The 12989-nt window shown below is 44.6% G+C and overlaps 1 protein-coding gene across 2 annotated transcripts; it reads right to left on the bottom strand.

The window, feature by feature from the left end:
- Nucleotides 1-4494: 4494 nt before the first annotated feature.
- On the bottom strand, nt 4495-12802 carry LOC135390835 (importin-13-like). 2 transcript variants are annotated; one of them, XM_064620772.1, is made up of 20 exons: nt 12648-12802; nt 12338-12457; nt 12112-12279; nt 11956-12054; nt 11821-11874; nt 10754-11019; nt 10480-10564; nt 10291-10419; nt 9763-9976; nt 9511-9560; nt 9307-9438; nt 8900-9238; nt 7533-7853; nt 7067-7292; nt 6823-6875; nt 6072-6138; nt 5965-6023; nt 5782-5871; nt 5520-5704; nt 4495-4703 (listed from the first exon to the last, which is right to left on the bottom strand). In XM_064620772.1, exons 1-20 carry the CDS (start codon nt 12675-12677, stop codon nt 4595-4597), a joined length of 2796 nt encoding a protein of 931 aa, XP_064476842.1. In that variant the 5' UTR covers nt 12678-12802; the 3' UTR covers nt 4495-4594. The 2 variants fall into 2 exon arrangements, 1 of the variants encoding a protein (XP_064476842.1); XR_010421826.1 differs by lacking the exon at nt 4495-4703 and having other exon boundaries at nt 5590-5704; nt 5946-6023.
- Between the last annotated feature and the right edge of the window lie 187 nt (nt 12803-12989).

Below are 12989 nucleotides of genomic sequence, written 5' to 3'. Positions count from 1 at the left end.
TTTTTCTCTGAATTGGTTACTGTTTGGCGACGTTTCCATTGGGAATAATCAAAATGTGCCGGAAATCGAAAAATCACGCTGAAAACGTCTGAGATCACGAAAACAGTGCTAAATAGCGTTTTTAGAGTGTTTGGCGACGTTTACAGTGGGAATAATCAAAATGTGCTCGTAGCTCGTAGCTTTATAAGGTAAATGCGTTTCACGCGTTGTACTGCAACTGCATAGCCTTGCTGGGTGGACATGAGATGAGTTTCTGTAAAACCGACAGCGGTTTGCTACACTGAGTGCATTCAAGTGGTTCTTGTTCTTCCTCTCGAGCGAAACGTGTCTGAAGCAGTGGTTTACCCAGAATCCCAAGCATGGAGGGGTGTGGGAAAAAATTGGGGGTGGTGGTCACTATTATAGTTACGTCATTACAGCTTAATATATCATTACCGACATATGTCTAAAGCTCATTTCCCAAGGGCACCCCCTGTACGGGGTACACAGGGGGGTGTCACTGGACATTTGGGGGGTGTAGGGGGGAGGGGGCTGGATGAATCACTGGTCTGAAGTTTCACCGCTTGCCTGGGCCAGAGCTGTACTACACGGCACTGGCGCTGCCCGTGCCAAAATAGGGACGCCGATCGGCGACATTGCTGTGTATTTGTCACTCAAAATAATTCATACGTTAAGGAAAGCTTTGGTTCGTTTGTTAAACCAAGCATATCATTCCAGATTGCAAGAAGAAGAGTAACTTGTTCACTAGTCCTTTCTTCGCAGGCAAGATGGGGTGTGTGTGTGGAGAGAGGGGGTGTATATATTTATTAGACCAAAGAAAAAGGGGAGAAAACGGAAATATGGGAATCAGGGTTTGCCGAACAGCAACACTGCCTGCTGCTGAACTCAGGAAAATTTTACGATCAACAACTAGAAATCGCAAGAGGACTGTTCGAACTCCCTGAACTTTCGTCTTCTCTTACGTCACCTCAACACCCGGACAACTGCAGCATAATACAATTTAGACTAAGTGCGACACGTGTGAGCAAGCAGTTGCGCCTGTGATGTGTGACTCAAGTGTGTGCTCGAATCGCTGGAAATATAAAAGAAAATAGCGAAAGAATAGACTGAGAGCAATATATATATATATGATTAATGTATTCTATTTAATGAAAGAGTTTCCTCTACGCCTCCGACAGCGGTACACAAGCAATGGCGTAAATAATAGTTCTTGACGTGCTGGAAGTGCTGTTTCAACGGGTCATTTAAGTGAATGTTTATTTGGTTCTCAGTCTGACGGGCTGCGTACATACGCTCTTAATTCCTTTTTTGAAGTTAGAACTCCCAAAGAAATCGCATAATTTGCCCTACTTGCGAACGGTTCTGCCGCCGGGCACATACCCATCTTACCTCCCCGTCTTTGGTCTTCCCGCCCCCATGCCTTGCTCTCTCTTTCCCTCCTCACGTGACATATGACGCACGCCATGAGGCGGAGCCCTGTGTGACTAACTGCTCGAACTACAGCCAAAAAGAGTCTCCCGTATCGGGAGGGCAATGTCACCACATAGAAATCCTCCACGACCGCAGGGGGGATCGTGCGTCCTAGTCCTACTTCATACAGAACTGTGTCGACATTTATCTTAGAGCCCCCTTCGCACGCAGGGGTCTTAGCCGATACCTAGCGAATATTTTAACTGATATCTTAGCTGACATTTTAGCCGATATTTTAACTGATACATTAGATGATATTTTAGCTGATATTTTGACTGACATTTCAGCTGACATTTTAAATGATATTTTAGCTGGCATTTTAACTGATATTTTAGCTGACATTTTAACTGACATTTTAACACATTTTAGCTGGCATTTTAGATGATATCTTAGCGGATATTTTAGCTGATGCTTTAACTGATATCTTAGCTGACATTTTAACTGACATTTTAGCTGATATCTTAACTGATATCTTAGCTGATATTTTAACTGATATCTTAGCTGATATTATAACTGATATTTTAGCTGACATCTTAGCTAGCATTTTAACTGACATTTAGGTGATGTTTTAGGTGATATTTTAGCTGACATCTTAGCTGATATTTTAGCTGATGCTTTAACTGATATCTTAGCTGATATTTTAGCTGACATTTTTGCTGATAGCTTAGCTGATATTTTAACTGATATTTTAGCTTATATTTTAGCTGACATTTTAACTGATATCAACTGATATTTTAGCTGATATAACTGTTATCTTAGCTGATATTTTAGCTGACATCTTAGCTGGCATTTTAGCTGATATTTTAGCTGACGTCTTAGCTGGCATTTTAACTGATGTCTTAGCTGACATTTTAGATGAAATCTTAGCTGATAGCTTACCTGACATTTTATGATATTTTAACTCATATCTTAGCTGATATTTAGCTGATATTTTAACTGATATTTAGCTGATGTTTTAGCTGATATTTTAGCTGACACTTTAGCTGATGTCTTAGCTGACATTTTAGCAGATTTTTAGCTGACATTTTAGCTAATATCGTAGCGGATATTGTTTACCCTTCTGATTACCCTAGCTGATTTGTTACTGCCTCACTTCGTAGTTGTATCAGGCGTGCAATGCCACAACTACCGCAGTGGGGATCGTGCGTCCTGGTCAGACTTCACAGATAATTGTGTCGACATTTATCTTAGAGCCTCCTTCACACACAGGAGTCTTAGCTTATATTTTATCTGCCATTTTAGCTATTTTAACTTATATTTCAGCTGACATTTTAGATGATATTTTAGCTGACATTTAGGTGACATTTAGCTGATATTTTAACTTATTTTAGCTGACATTTTAGCTGATGTATTAGCAGACATTTTATCTGATGTTTCAGCTGACATTTTAGCTGATATTTTAACTGACATTTTAGCTGACATTTTAACTGATAATTTAACTGATATCTTAGCTGACATTTTAGATGATATTTTAGCCGATATCTTAGCTGCCATTTTAACTGATATTTTAGCTGACATTTTAGGTAATATGTTAGCGGATAATGTTTACCCTTAGCTTATAATGGTACCTTATGTTTAGCTGATTTGTTACTGCCTAACTTCGTAGTTGTACAAGGCGGGCAGTGCCACCAGTACCGCAGGGGAGATCGTGCGTCCTGGTCCGGCTTAACAGAGAATTATGTCGACATTTATCTTAGAGCCCCCTTCACACGCAGGAGTCTGAGCTTATAGTTTAGCTGATATTTTATCTGATATCTTAGCTGCCATTTTAACTGATATTTTAGCTGACATTTGGCTGATATTTTAACTGACATTTTAGATGATATCTTTGCTGCAGTGGCGTAGCAAGACCTCCAAGGTAGGGGGGGCTCGATACGATAACTTGTTCTTGTTCAACAATTGCCGCTTGCGTCGATCCCTGTCGTATGAATGTGTGTATGAGTGTGCAAAAATGTAGGAGTGAAAGGAGGATGAGTGAGAGAGAGTGACTGGTTTGTCCCTTCAGATGACGCACCCTGGAAGTCGCTGAGAAGGCGTGTTAGCTTAGCTCAATTGGTAGAGCCCTGGACCGGCAATCCAGTAGATGTGGGTTCTAGTCCTACAGCCTGGCTAACCTTTTCAGTGACTTCCATCTTTCATCAGTGAGAAATTGGTGCGACATTACCAGTAAGGGCATAGGTTGCCTTTGTTTTGAGGGATGTCCTTGCCTAGTATTAGTCCTTGTGGAATACACTGGTTGCTAGTGCCGTGAACGCAAGGATACCAGCACATTCTGTGCCTTAGCCCCCTCTTGCCTCAGTTGGTCTCTGATGATTCCATCCCCAGAGAGTATAGACCATAGCATAAAAAAAAAACTTATTTACTCTTTAATTCTCATTTAAGAACAATATTGCAGTATTTACCTGCAAATTCTTGCACTAAGCTTGCCTGGTGAAATTGTAAGCTGTTGCATATCCCCTTTTTATATTAAAGTTTCAATTTGCTTTACCAAAAGCTCCCCCACGCAAGCTCCCTTGCCACTTTACTGCAGTACATACAGGCGTAAAGGCAATAATCATCAGGCATATCAGGAATCCCAAGCTAGGATGTGTGACATACACGTGGTACACAAAACATTGGATAATAAGGAAGACACAAAATCTCGTTCACGGTGTACTTGAGCCATCGAAAGCAATGGGGGTCGCAAATGCACACGCACAAATGTAAGTGAAAATATACAATGTATATGTATACAATGCGGGCACCGAAAAGGCGTAGAAATGGTGTGAAAAGCTAGTCTGCTAACGCATGCACGATGACACGTGGTTGAAACAACCGCGCAACTTGTCACAGGCGACATCATTTCCAATTTAGGATGTGCGAGAACGTGCTTTCGGTCACTTCTCGGGCGTTCCCAAGAATTTGTTCTTCGTTGCTACCCCACCACCACCACTGGAAACTGGAAGCTTGGCATATCCCCAGAGGTTGATTTCTGGGACTGTTCCTATCTACGGTCTGTCAAAGAACCACACAAGAGGCAGCGACGGTGGTTGTATAGCGTCTGTTTTATACATTGGGGGAGTGCGTAGCTATGTACAAATAAAGTTACACGTTTGTCATAGACATCTTTGGCCATAGACTTGGCTCAGAAGCCCTTGAAAGTCTGCGCCGCATACTCCGTACCGATGAGCCCTCGGCAGAGGAGGCTGAACTCTGCAACGATTTCTCGCATACGTCTCTTGTTTGCACGTTCTCTGGAGGGAAAGAAAATAGCTCGTTATTTGTCTCCGGGCTGATCTGAATTCCGTGGCATAACGTCATGCAGTCAAGCTCCTTTAGAATGAACACCTTTTTAATGAAAAAAAACTACTGCAAGTTTTTTTGTTTTTTTTTTTCAGTCCTGTCAAACTCCCATAAGACTAATGTAATTTTGACCATTTACAACGAATTCCTTTACAGAAAATGTACCGGAATAACGAAGCGATTTTCGGGTACTCTCGTACATCGGAGTACTGCAGCGGAACTGCAAACGATACACAGCGCCCTGCTCTCTCCCCGTCGGGGTACCCGGGGTAGAGAAGTGTGCAACGGACTGATGAAGATGTGTTTGGGTGCCCTTTGGGACTGGCGCTCACAACAAATGGCTCTGTGTGTGCACACTGCTGCAGCATCTTGTTAGTTTTAATGTTACATGTTTGTTTAATATGTTATCAAGTATCTGCGTTTGAGACCTTTTCACTCGCATTAAGTGTTTATCGAGTTATGTGGAGCTTCTTTCCTCGAGAAAGCACGGAAACGTTTGCACGGGATGCTGTCCACCCACGGGATGCTGTCCACCCACGGTTGTGGAAACAAAAAAGGTTTTGGGCATTTCTCAACAGTGTCGCTTGCCACTGAGACAACCTCGGAAAAAATGCCTCGTGCGGTTGGGCCTCTACGGCTTTGCGTCACGTGACAAAGCAAGTACTGAGAGAGGGTGAAAGGTACACACATCGCTCTTTCACCGGTGTCAGTGGGTGCCACTGGGTAGCGAGGTTCAAAGTACTGAACATGAATACACAGCCACTCACTTGATCATAAGCCGAACATAGTGTTCTTTGTCAGAAGCTGTGGCGCGTGAACTCGGAAAGTCTGGTCGCTGCACGAGTGCGGAGAGCCACCGACATAGATTGTCGAAGTATTTCTTGTTCAAGATGAGCAACAAGTCCGCCATGGGCTCGACCACAGATCGCGGAGACTCTCCGCTGCCGATTACCTGCAAAGACGGTGACAATACAAGATTGGCCTTCTTCAAAAGGAACGAGCAGCGGAGTCGAGACACAGCCGACGTACCCTGATAATTTGCTCAGTCAGCAGCCCTCCGTGATTGTTGACGACGTTGAGCATTTCGGGGTACTCTCTACTCCGCAATATAAATTCGCCCTGTACCGTTTCAATAGTTTTTAGTACTCGATCAATCAATCTTTATACTGTGTTTAGATAGAAAATATCACTACCATTACGATGTATACCTACTAGGAACTGTGCGGCTGACTTGACTGTTGGCTTCTCCGGAAGCATTATGGTTGCCGCAGCTGAAAGACACAGGTTAGTTTGTGGACGCTGAATGCCAGCGTACTTACCGCAGATGAACAACGTGGAAAGGTCTATCTTGTTTGTGTTGAGTACTGCAGTCAACTTTCTGACCACCTGGAAGCACGTATCTTGGATTAACGCGGACAGTCATATAAATAGTTCGACCTACTATAGTCAGTGACAACTTAAGTGCTACAATTGAGACCGCCCACTCATCTGTGGAAGGCTCCTGCGATTGGCTACCAGCCTTTGCCTGACGATGTAGAATACGGCTTTCCCTCTCTCCCCACTTAGCTGCACCGCACAACATTTGCGCGCGCGTCGAGCGATACTTGTGCGGGGGCTGGGTCAAGTGTATGACTTACGTTGTCACTGACTATAGATCATAACGGCCATGTCATAATCGGCAAGCCCTATGAAGAGCCCGTCCACACGATCCGCTAGAGGGCACTACTCATCGGCCCGCGAGATCCACGTCATGACTGAACAACAGAAATTTGAATTTTGAACCTGCAGAAGCGGACGTACGACTACCGTAGCAGACGACAGCAACAGCTCCTATGAAAACGCGTAGAATGATGATGATAATCAACTTTAGAAAGAAGCATCTCCTGTGGGACATCCACCACTTGTACAAAAATACTAAGGTAAGCTAAAGTATTGCAGAAACTGAAGAAGCAATAACCGGGCCGATGAGTAGCGCCACCGCTAGCCTCCAAGTGCGGCGCTGGGAAGGGGTGCCCACGACGTGGTCCTTATAATCTACTAGGTCGCGAAAAATAGATAGAAATAACTCACATGAGCTAGCATTTGGAAGAATGCCTCTAAAATGACTGTATGCTCCCTAAAATCTGCAAAAGTCAAATTAAGTTAGACGAGACAAGAAACACTTCACTAACCATAGGTTGGCAACATTAGCAATGCGAACTGAAAGGCTCGGTTGAGGTTTTTCGGTATTCTATTACAATACGGGGGCGTTTCTGATCATAGCCATGACAGCTAGGTTTGCATCTTTGTTAGCCACAAGCAAAGCAACGAGTACCATTCTGTGAAGCAGCTGCAGTTGCCAGCGTGGTGCTGCAGAGCACAGAAAGTGCCTCGGTACTGCGAGTGTCCTGCGGTCCAGCCAGTAGGAAAAGCTGCTGGCACGCTTCTAAGATCGGAGCCTGCGGGTTCCTGCTGTACAACGAAACTAGAAGTGCGAGGGTGTCCCAGGCATGTTCAGGGCCAAGACCGGAAGAAGCTTTCCGTAAGCACTCACACAGGGTCTGAAAGAAGCATAGTCTTTATTCTTCTCTTTCATAATTTAATATTTGTCAGATCTTTTTTTTTTCCTAACAGCTTTCACACCCTGGGAAAGTGTGACTTTTACACATATGTCAAGGGAACCGGAGCGCAATCCTTATGGGAACATTGGAATAAGAGTTGACAACAAATCACCACTGTAGCAAAAGCAGCTCGAGCGGGAATAACTGTTGAAGCGGGGATAGCAATTGAGCATAGCTTACCTCAACAACACGCTCATCTGTAGCATACTTTTCCGACAAGGACACAAGTGTCGGTCCAAGTTCCTGGATGACCATTTCAACGGGCAACATGTCTCGTTGACCACATTCTTCATCTTCCCCTTGAGTGTCGAGCGTAGAGAAGAGCATCGTGAGCATGTTGAGCCGCAGCAGCACGTGCGAGAGGGTCCCCGAGGTCGGATCCTGAGCTACAGTGTCCTGCAGGATACGGATCTGGGGCCCCACTAGAGCCTGCAGCCACGGTCCCACTTGGCCCTTCTCAACCGATGACAACGTATGTCCAACTACGCCCATCATGCGGATCTAGATTCAAAACCAAGATTAAAATGAGAATTACTGCCCCATCAAATTATCTGTGGCAATACTTATGGAATGTATGCTCAGGTACCACTCAGGTTGTTGTAAAATAACAACATATAAAAGAACAAAGAAAACAAACATTTAGACCACAGCATCAGACCACATGTGTGCATAAAAGTGCATTTGTACATTTTCAGTTTGAAGCATAGGCAGGGTAAACGTAATTAATTTTTTTGGAACAATTTTGAATTAAATAACAAATATCTCACAGCTGAAAGAAACAAAGTGTTGCTACTTGGAACAAGTCTATCTCACACGGCTATTCACTAGAGGGCTATTCGGGGTGTCTTATTATAGCTACAGATATGCAAACAGACACGTCATTAGGAGCAAAGAACGTGCATTTTTTAATTATTTCAGTTACTGTCAAGATTGATCATTCATAGTCAGCACATAGTGGGTGACCAAAAAATCTTTTGTCAGATGTTAATCACTCTGGACACTTTAAGAATTTTGAATAGCTTTGTCGAGTTCGAAGCAAATGCTGATTATTCGGTTATGCAAAACACTATCTATAACTAGGGCCTGACTTTTTAGGGTTAAACCCGTATCCGCCCGATATTTACCCCCGAACGAAATCTGTAAAACTCGGGTTTAACCCAAATCTACCCGAAAACATCCGGGTCGCGTGGCAGACTCATAAGCGTGCATTAAAATAAAGTTTGATAACATTGCTAAACATGAGTTCCATGTTAAGACAAATTTTTATTAAACAAAAAAAAAAAAAAAATCACCCGAATTCCTGACGACAGAATATGCCGTAACGGGATTTAACCCGAACACACCCGGATTTTCAAATGAAAAATATCACCCGATATTTACCCCCCGAATTTGGCCAAAAATAAAACCTGAAAAAGTCAAGCCCTATTTATAACCACCTGCCATTTGCACAAGCCTAATACAGAGTTACAGTAGTTGCACAGTGCAATTACAATTATTGCATCTTGCAAAATGCTCTCGCAGCATGATCACAGTACCCAAATACCCACCCGCTCACGCTCTCCGAGGACGCTTCCCGCCAGAGCTTCACTCGCAGCAGTCAATATCTGATGCGCCATGGGACCCAGGGTGTCTCGGCAATCCCGTGCCACATCCTTGAGGGCGAGTGTTGCAGCTGGGGCAACTTCGCTCGTATGCAGCGACGCCAACAGCATTGGCAGCAACGCCTGCAGGGTCTGCGGATGCTGTGCCAACCATTCCCCGTATGCTCCTGCGCACGCCAGGGCCGATGGCGTCACCTTCGGGTGTGCGGGGAGCGCGGGGAGTGCGCCTGCCAGGACTGCACCGACATATCGGTCTTCCTGTACGTCCACCGATGCCGCAACGGACTGCGAGGGGAAACAGACTTGCAGGAACGTCTTGGGAGGCTCTCTCAGATAGTACTGCGGGAAGTCACCTGAAATGCTAGCAGACAGGCCTCGAGCTGCGGCCATCTCGTGGCATCGTTACGAACGGCGTCTGCGGAAACTTGTAGGTGCGCCACCAGGCCTGCAAGCATGCTCTCGTGCAGGACGTTGTAGCAGTACATCTGCAATGAGCTGGAAGTGTAAATGTTTGTCCCGAAAGATAAGATAGGCAGTAACGAGAGAAGAGAACTCACCAAGGAGTCTCCGATGTCTTGTCTATAACAACGTAAGGCGTCCTTCTCTTCTGCGGAATCAAAGGACAGGGCACAGTTACAGCATCTTTTCCGCAGCTCGTTATAACAAATAAGTGTTCCCATCTTGATCAGCAATCAATATAAATACATCAGTCCCTCTTTTTTTGCTCGCTGATTAATTTCTTCACAAATAATGCAGCACTCCATACGCACTCACAACTCAACACGCTTTTGTGAAATACTTTTCACTACCTTCTGCCCAGTGTGAGTCGTCGAGTGGTAGTTGTGCTTTACGGAGTAGCGTGTCCACTAGGGCTTGCCACACGGGATGCAGCAGCAACAACAGCGCTTCGGCGCGGGGTCCCTCCGCGGCGGACACGTCATCTTGCAGGGCATACCAAAATCCGAGAGCTTGACGGCTGCAACTCTCGTCCACCGGAAAGTGCCCCGGCGTTCCGCTGCATTGCTGCACGCCGCAAGTCTGTGTTAATACTAATTGACGGTAATGTGACGGTAATTGACGGTAATGATCGGGGGAACTAGGGATATATTGCACATTGAAGCTGCAATCCACAAGGTTGCATTTTCACACCTATTACTACTGGTGCACGTCCTTGCTTACAAGCACAAATACCATCACCTATCTACGATGCTCCGCAAGTAGATAGGTATACCAGTGGGAATCTTCAACATTCTAACTTTATGTGGCACTGTATCGTGCAAAGTCGCGGTATCAACATGGCATGCAAGTGACAAGGAACACATGCTGCGGATACGTACCAGGATGAGGTTGAGGATTGTGAGGACATTGTCCTTATGCTGCGGTTTGGTGAGGAGGGTGTCGACGAGGAGACGCGAGTGGTTCTCACCCACTTCGATGAGGAGCCCGTACACTGCCTGGCATAATTCCTGTTTGGCCAGAGATGCTCCGGGTACAAGATGCCCATTTTAAACTTTTAATGATCTCACCATTTCTTTTGAAGCTGCCATTTTGTTCAAGAACTCTTTGAGCTGCGCCAGGTTATCGACCACCCGAAGGATGAAGTTTGGAAACCTATGGAAGATGGAAAATTCAGTGACAACTTTTCCACCACATGTGCGTGCAAAAGGCGCACGGAGGAGCCCATCCGTAATTTTTGTTTTGGTTTCAAATTTTGATAAGTACGAAAACACAGTAGTAGTAAAAAGGGTTGTATATAAAAGTAAACACAAAGTACGTTTAAAGTAGTAAAAAGTGTCTTACTGATGTGCATCAGGATGGCTGACAACATTGGTTAATGCTTCGGAAGCGGCGCAACAGAGTTCTGGGTCGGTTACGGCCTGCATCAAACGGGGAAGCAGACGTAGGTGTGGTTCGGGGTCCAGTGACAGCTGTGCCCACGACGAATAGCAGCGCAATGCCCGGTGTCCCATATCGGCTCTGCTCTCCAGGAGGCCGAAGACGACGTTCGAAGCAGAGTCCAGGCCAGCACGTGATGCGCTACGGCTGCTTTGTTCGCTGCTCTGCAACTTTAGACGTTACAGAGAGAGAGAGAGAGAAAACGGGGTCACAAAGAACATTCTAAGTGTTGTGTAAGGTGTTGGGAGTTTCAAACTACAGTGTATTACTAGTACTAATAGTATAATAATAATTTTATTGCAACGGAGAGTACAAAATAATTAAACGATGGCCCGCCTAAGCCAAACGGCTAGTGGGCTTGTTCCGGCAGCCAGTGCACGAGATCATCTCAGACAACATCGAACATCATACCCATAAACCATCAAAATCTCACAGTACACATGCAACTCAATGCTTTTTCAATGCAGAGATAGAAAAAATACTGTCACAAGCGTTTGCATGCAAAGTATTAAACACAGTAGGTACGTAGTGTGCCCTATGACCTGTACCGTATAGAGTAAAACCTTTGGGAACAATATATTTAGTTGAGTGTCTTAGCGGTATACTAACTGTACGTAAACATCTGTAACTATCACACCAGGAATACTTAGAAACAACCACTTGCACAAGCAGGTCATCAAATGTAGGCAATCAATTTGCTTTAAACAAATCCACCGCCTGGGCTATTCTGCCATAAGACACACTTTTTAGAGACGAGTTCAGAGTTGAGTTCAATGATACTGAGTATTGACAGTAACACAAATTGCAAAGTACAATATTTCTTATACAGTATTTATGTTCATTAACTCATATACATCTATATTCTAGGTCTTGCTATTCATGGCAAGCAGTATTGTTATTTGTAGTGACGATATATAAGGGCAGGACCATCAACCACAGCACTACAGATAGCATTTCACCTCAAAACTCACCTCTTCGGGAATAACAGTCAGAAGCTCTAGCAGGATGTCCTCCAACACAAGTGGCTGCGTAATCCAGATAAATTCAATTTAATACAATTCTAATTTACCGAAAGAATAACGAAAATGGCAAAAACAGCAACTTACCGGAACATTTCCCACGACTGAAGGCTGGAATGTAACGATAAGGTCGGAGACAGCAGACGGCCAAAAATTCGGTATCACATGAATAGCGAACGATGCCACCTGAAACAGAGGCACGAGTCACAGCCCATGTACTCTACGCTTGACACACATACTCACAGCAACTATTATTTTTGTTAGAATAAACTTTGGCCCTTTTGAATATTGCAGCATCGTTTCCAGCAGCTTGGTTCGTAGCGCACCATACTGATCTTCGGGAATTTCATTCCAGTGCCTCGAGATTTTAAAATGCAGTGTGTTGGCACCAAAATATTGGACTTCGTGGGCCTGAAAGAAATTATGCTATAACGAGTCGTTCGGTATTGCCCCTATCAACTGTAAGCACCTTGTTCGTGTCCAGAAGTTGCCAGGCTATGCTCCAGGCCTCAGGTGACGCATGAAACAACGTGAGATAACGATTTGCTTCGGCGTAGCCCTGTGTGGCGTGGTACAGCTGATGTAAAGCCTTGAGCAGACGAAAGTGGGGGGATTAGCGCCTTATTAATCGGCATTATATAATCCTAAGTTATTCATGTTCGAGAAAACCAACAGATACAGGCGCAACATCTGAACGGCTTGTAAAGAGACACCTGCGTGTACACTTGACCGAATTGGACATTGTTCCTGTCGTTTCAGCGAAATTCTTAATGACTTACTGCCTCCACTTGTTCTGTAGTGTAAGACATTCTCCGCGAACCATGCAGGGATCCTTTATTTCGTCATAACACCACTCGCAGTAAAACCAAGTCACTCCTTGCAAGACCCTGCCACTTTCATTGAAGACGCTCCCTCCCCTGCGTGGGCTGCGCATTATAATTCCCCCTATTCAGCCTTGACAGTGACATTTAATATCAATCCGCGCATCGTCGTTGTGATTTCATTGCAAATTTTGCGACAAACTAAAATCAGACAGCACATATAGAGCAACATATTCTTGAATATAGGATAAATTTCCGTAAAACCTGCAGAAGAAGTACAACCGAAAACTCGCGATGCGC

Source organism: Ornithodoros turicata, chromosome 4 (genome assembly GCF_037126465.1).
Source record: "Ornithodoros turicata isolate Travis chromosome 4, ASM3712646v1, whole genome shotgun sequence".
Lineage (NCBI taxonomy): Eukaryota > Metazoa > Arthropoda > Arachnida > Ixodida > Argasidae > Ornithodoros > Ornithodoros turicata.
Note: the sequence above shows the minus strand (reverse complement) of the source record. Positions and strands in the feature narration are given on the sequence as shown.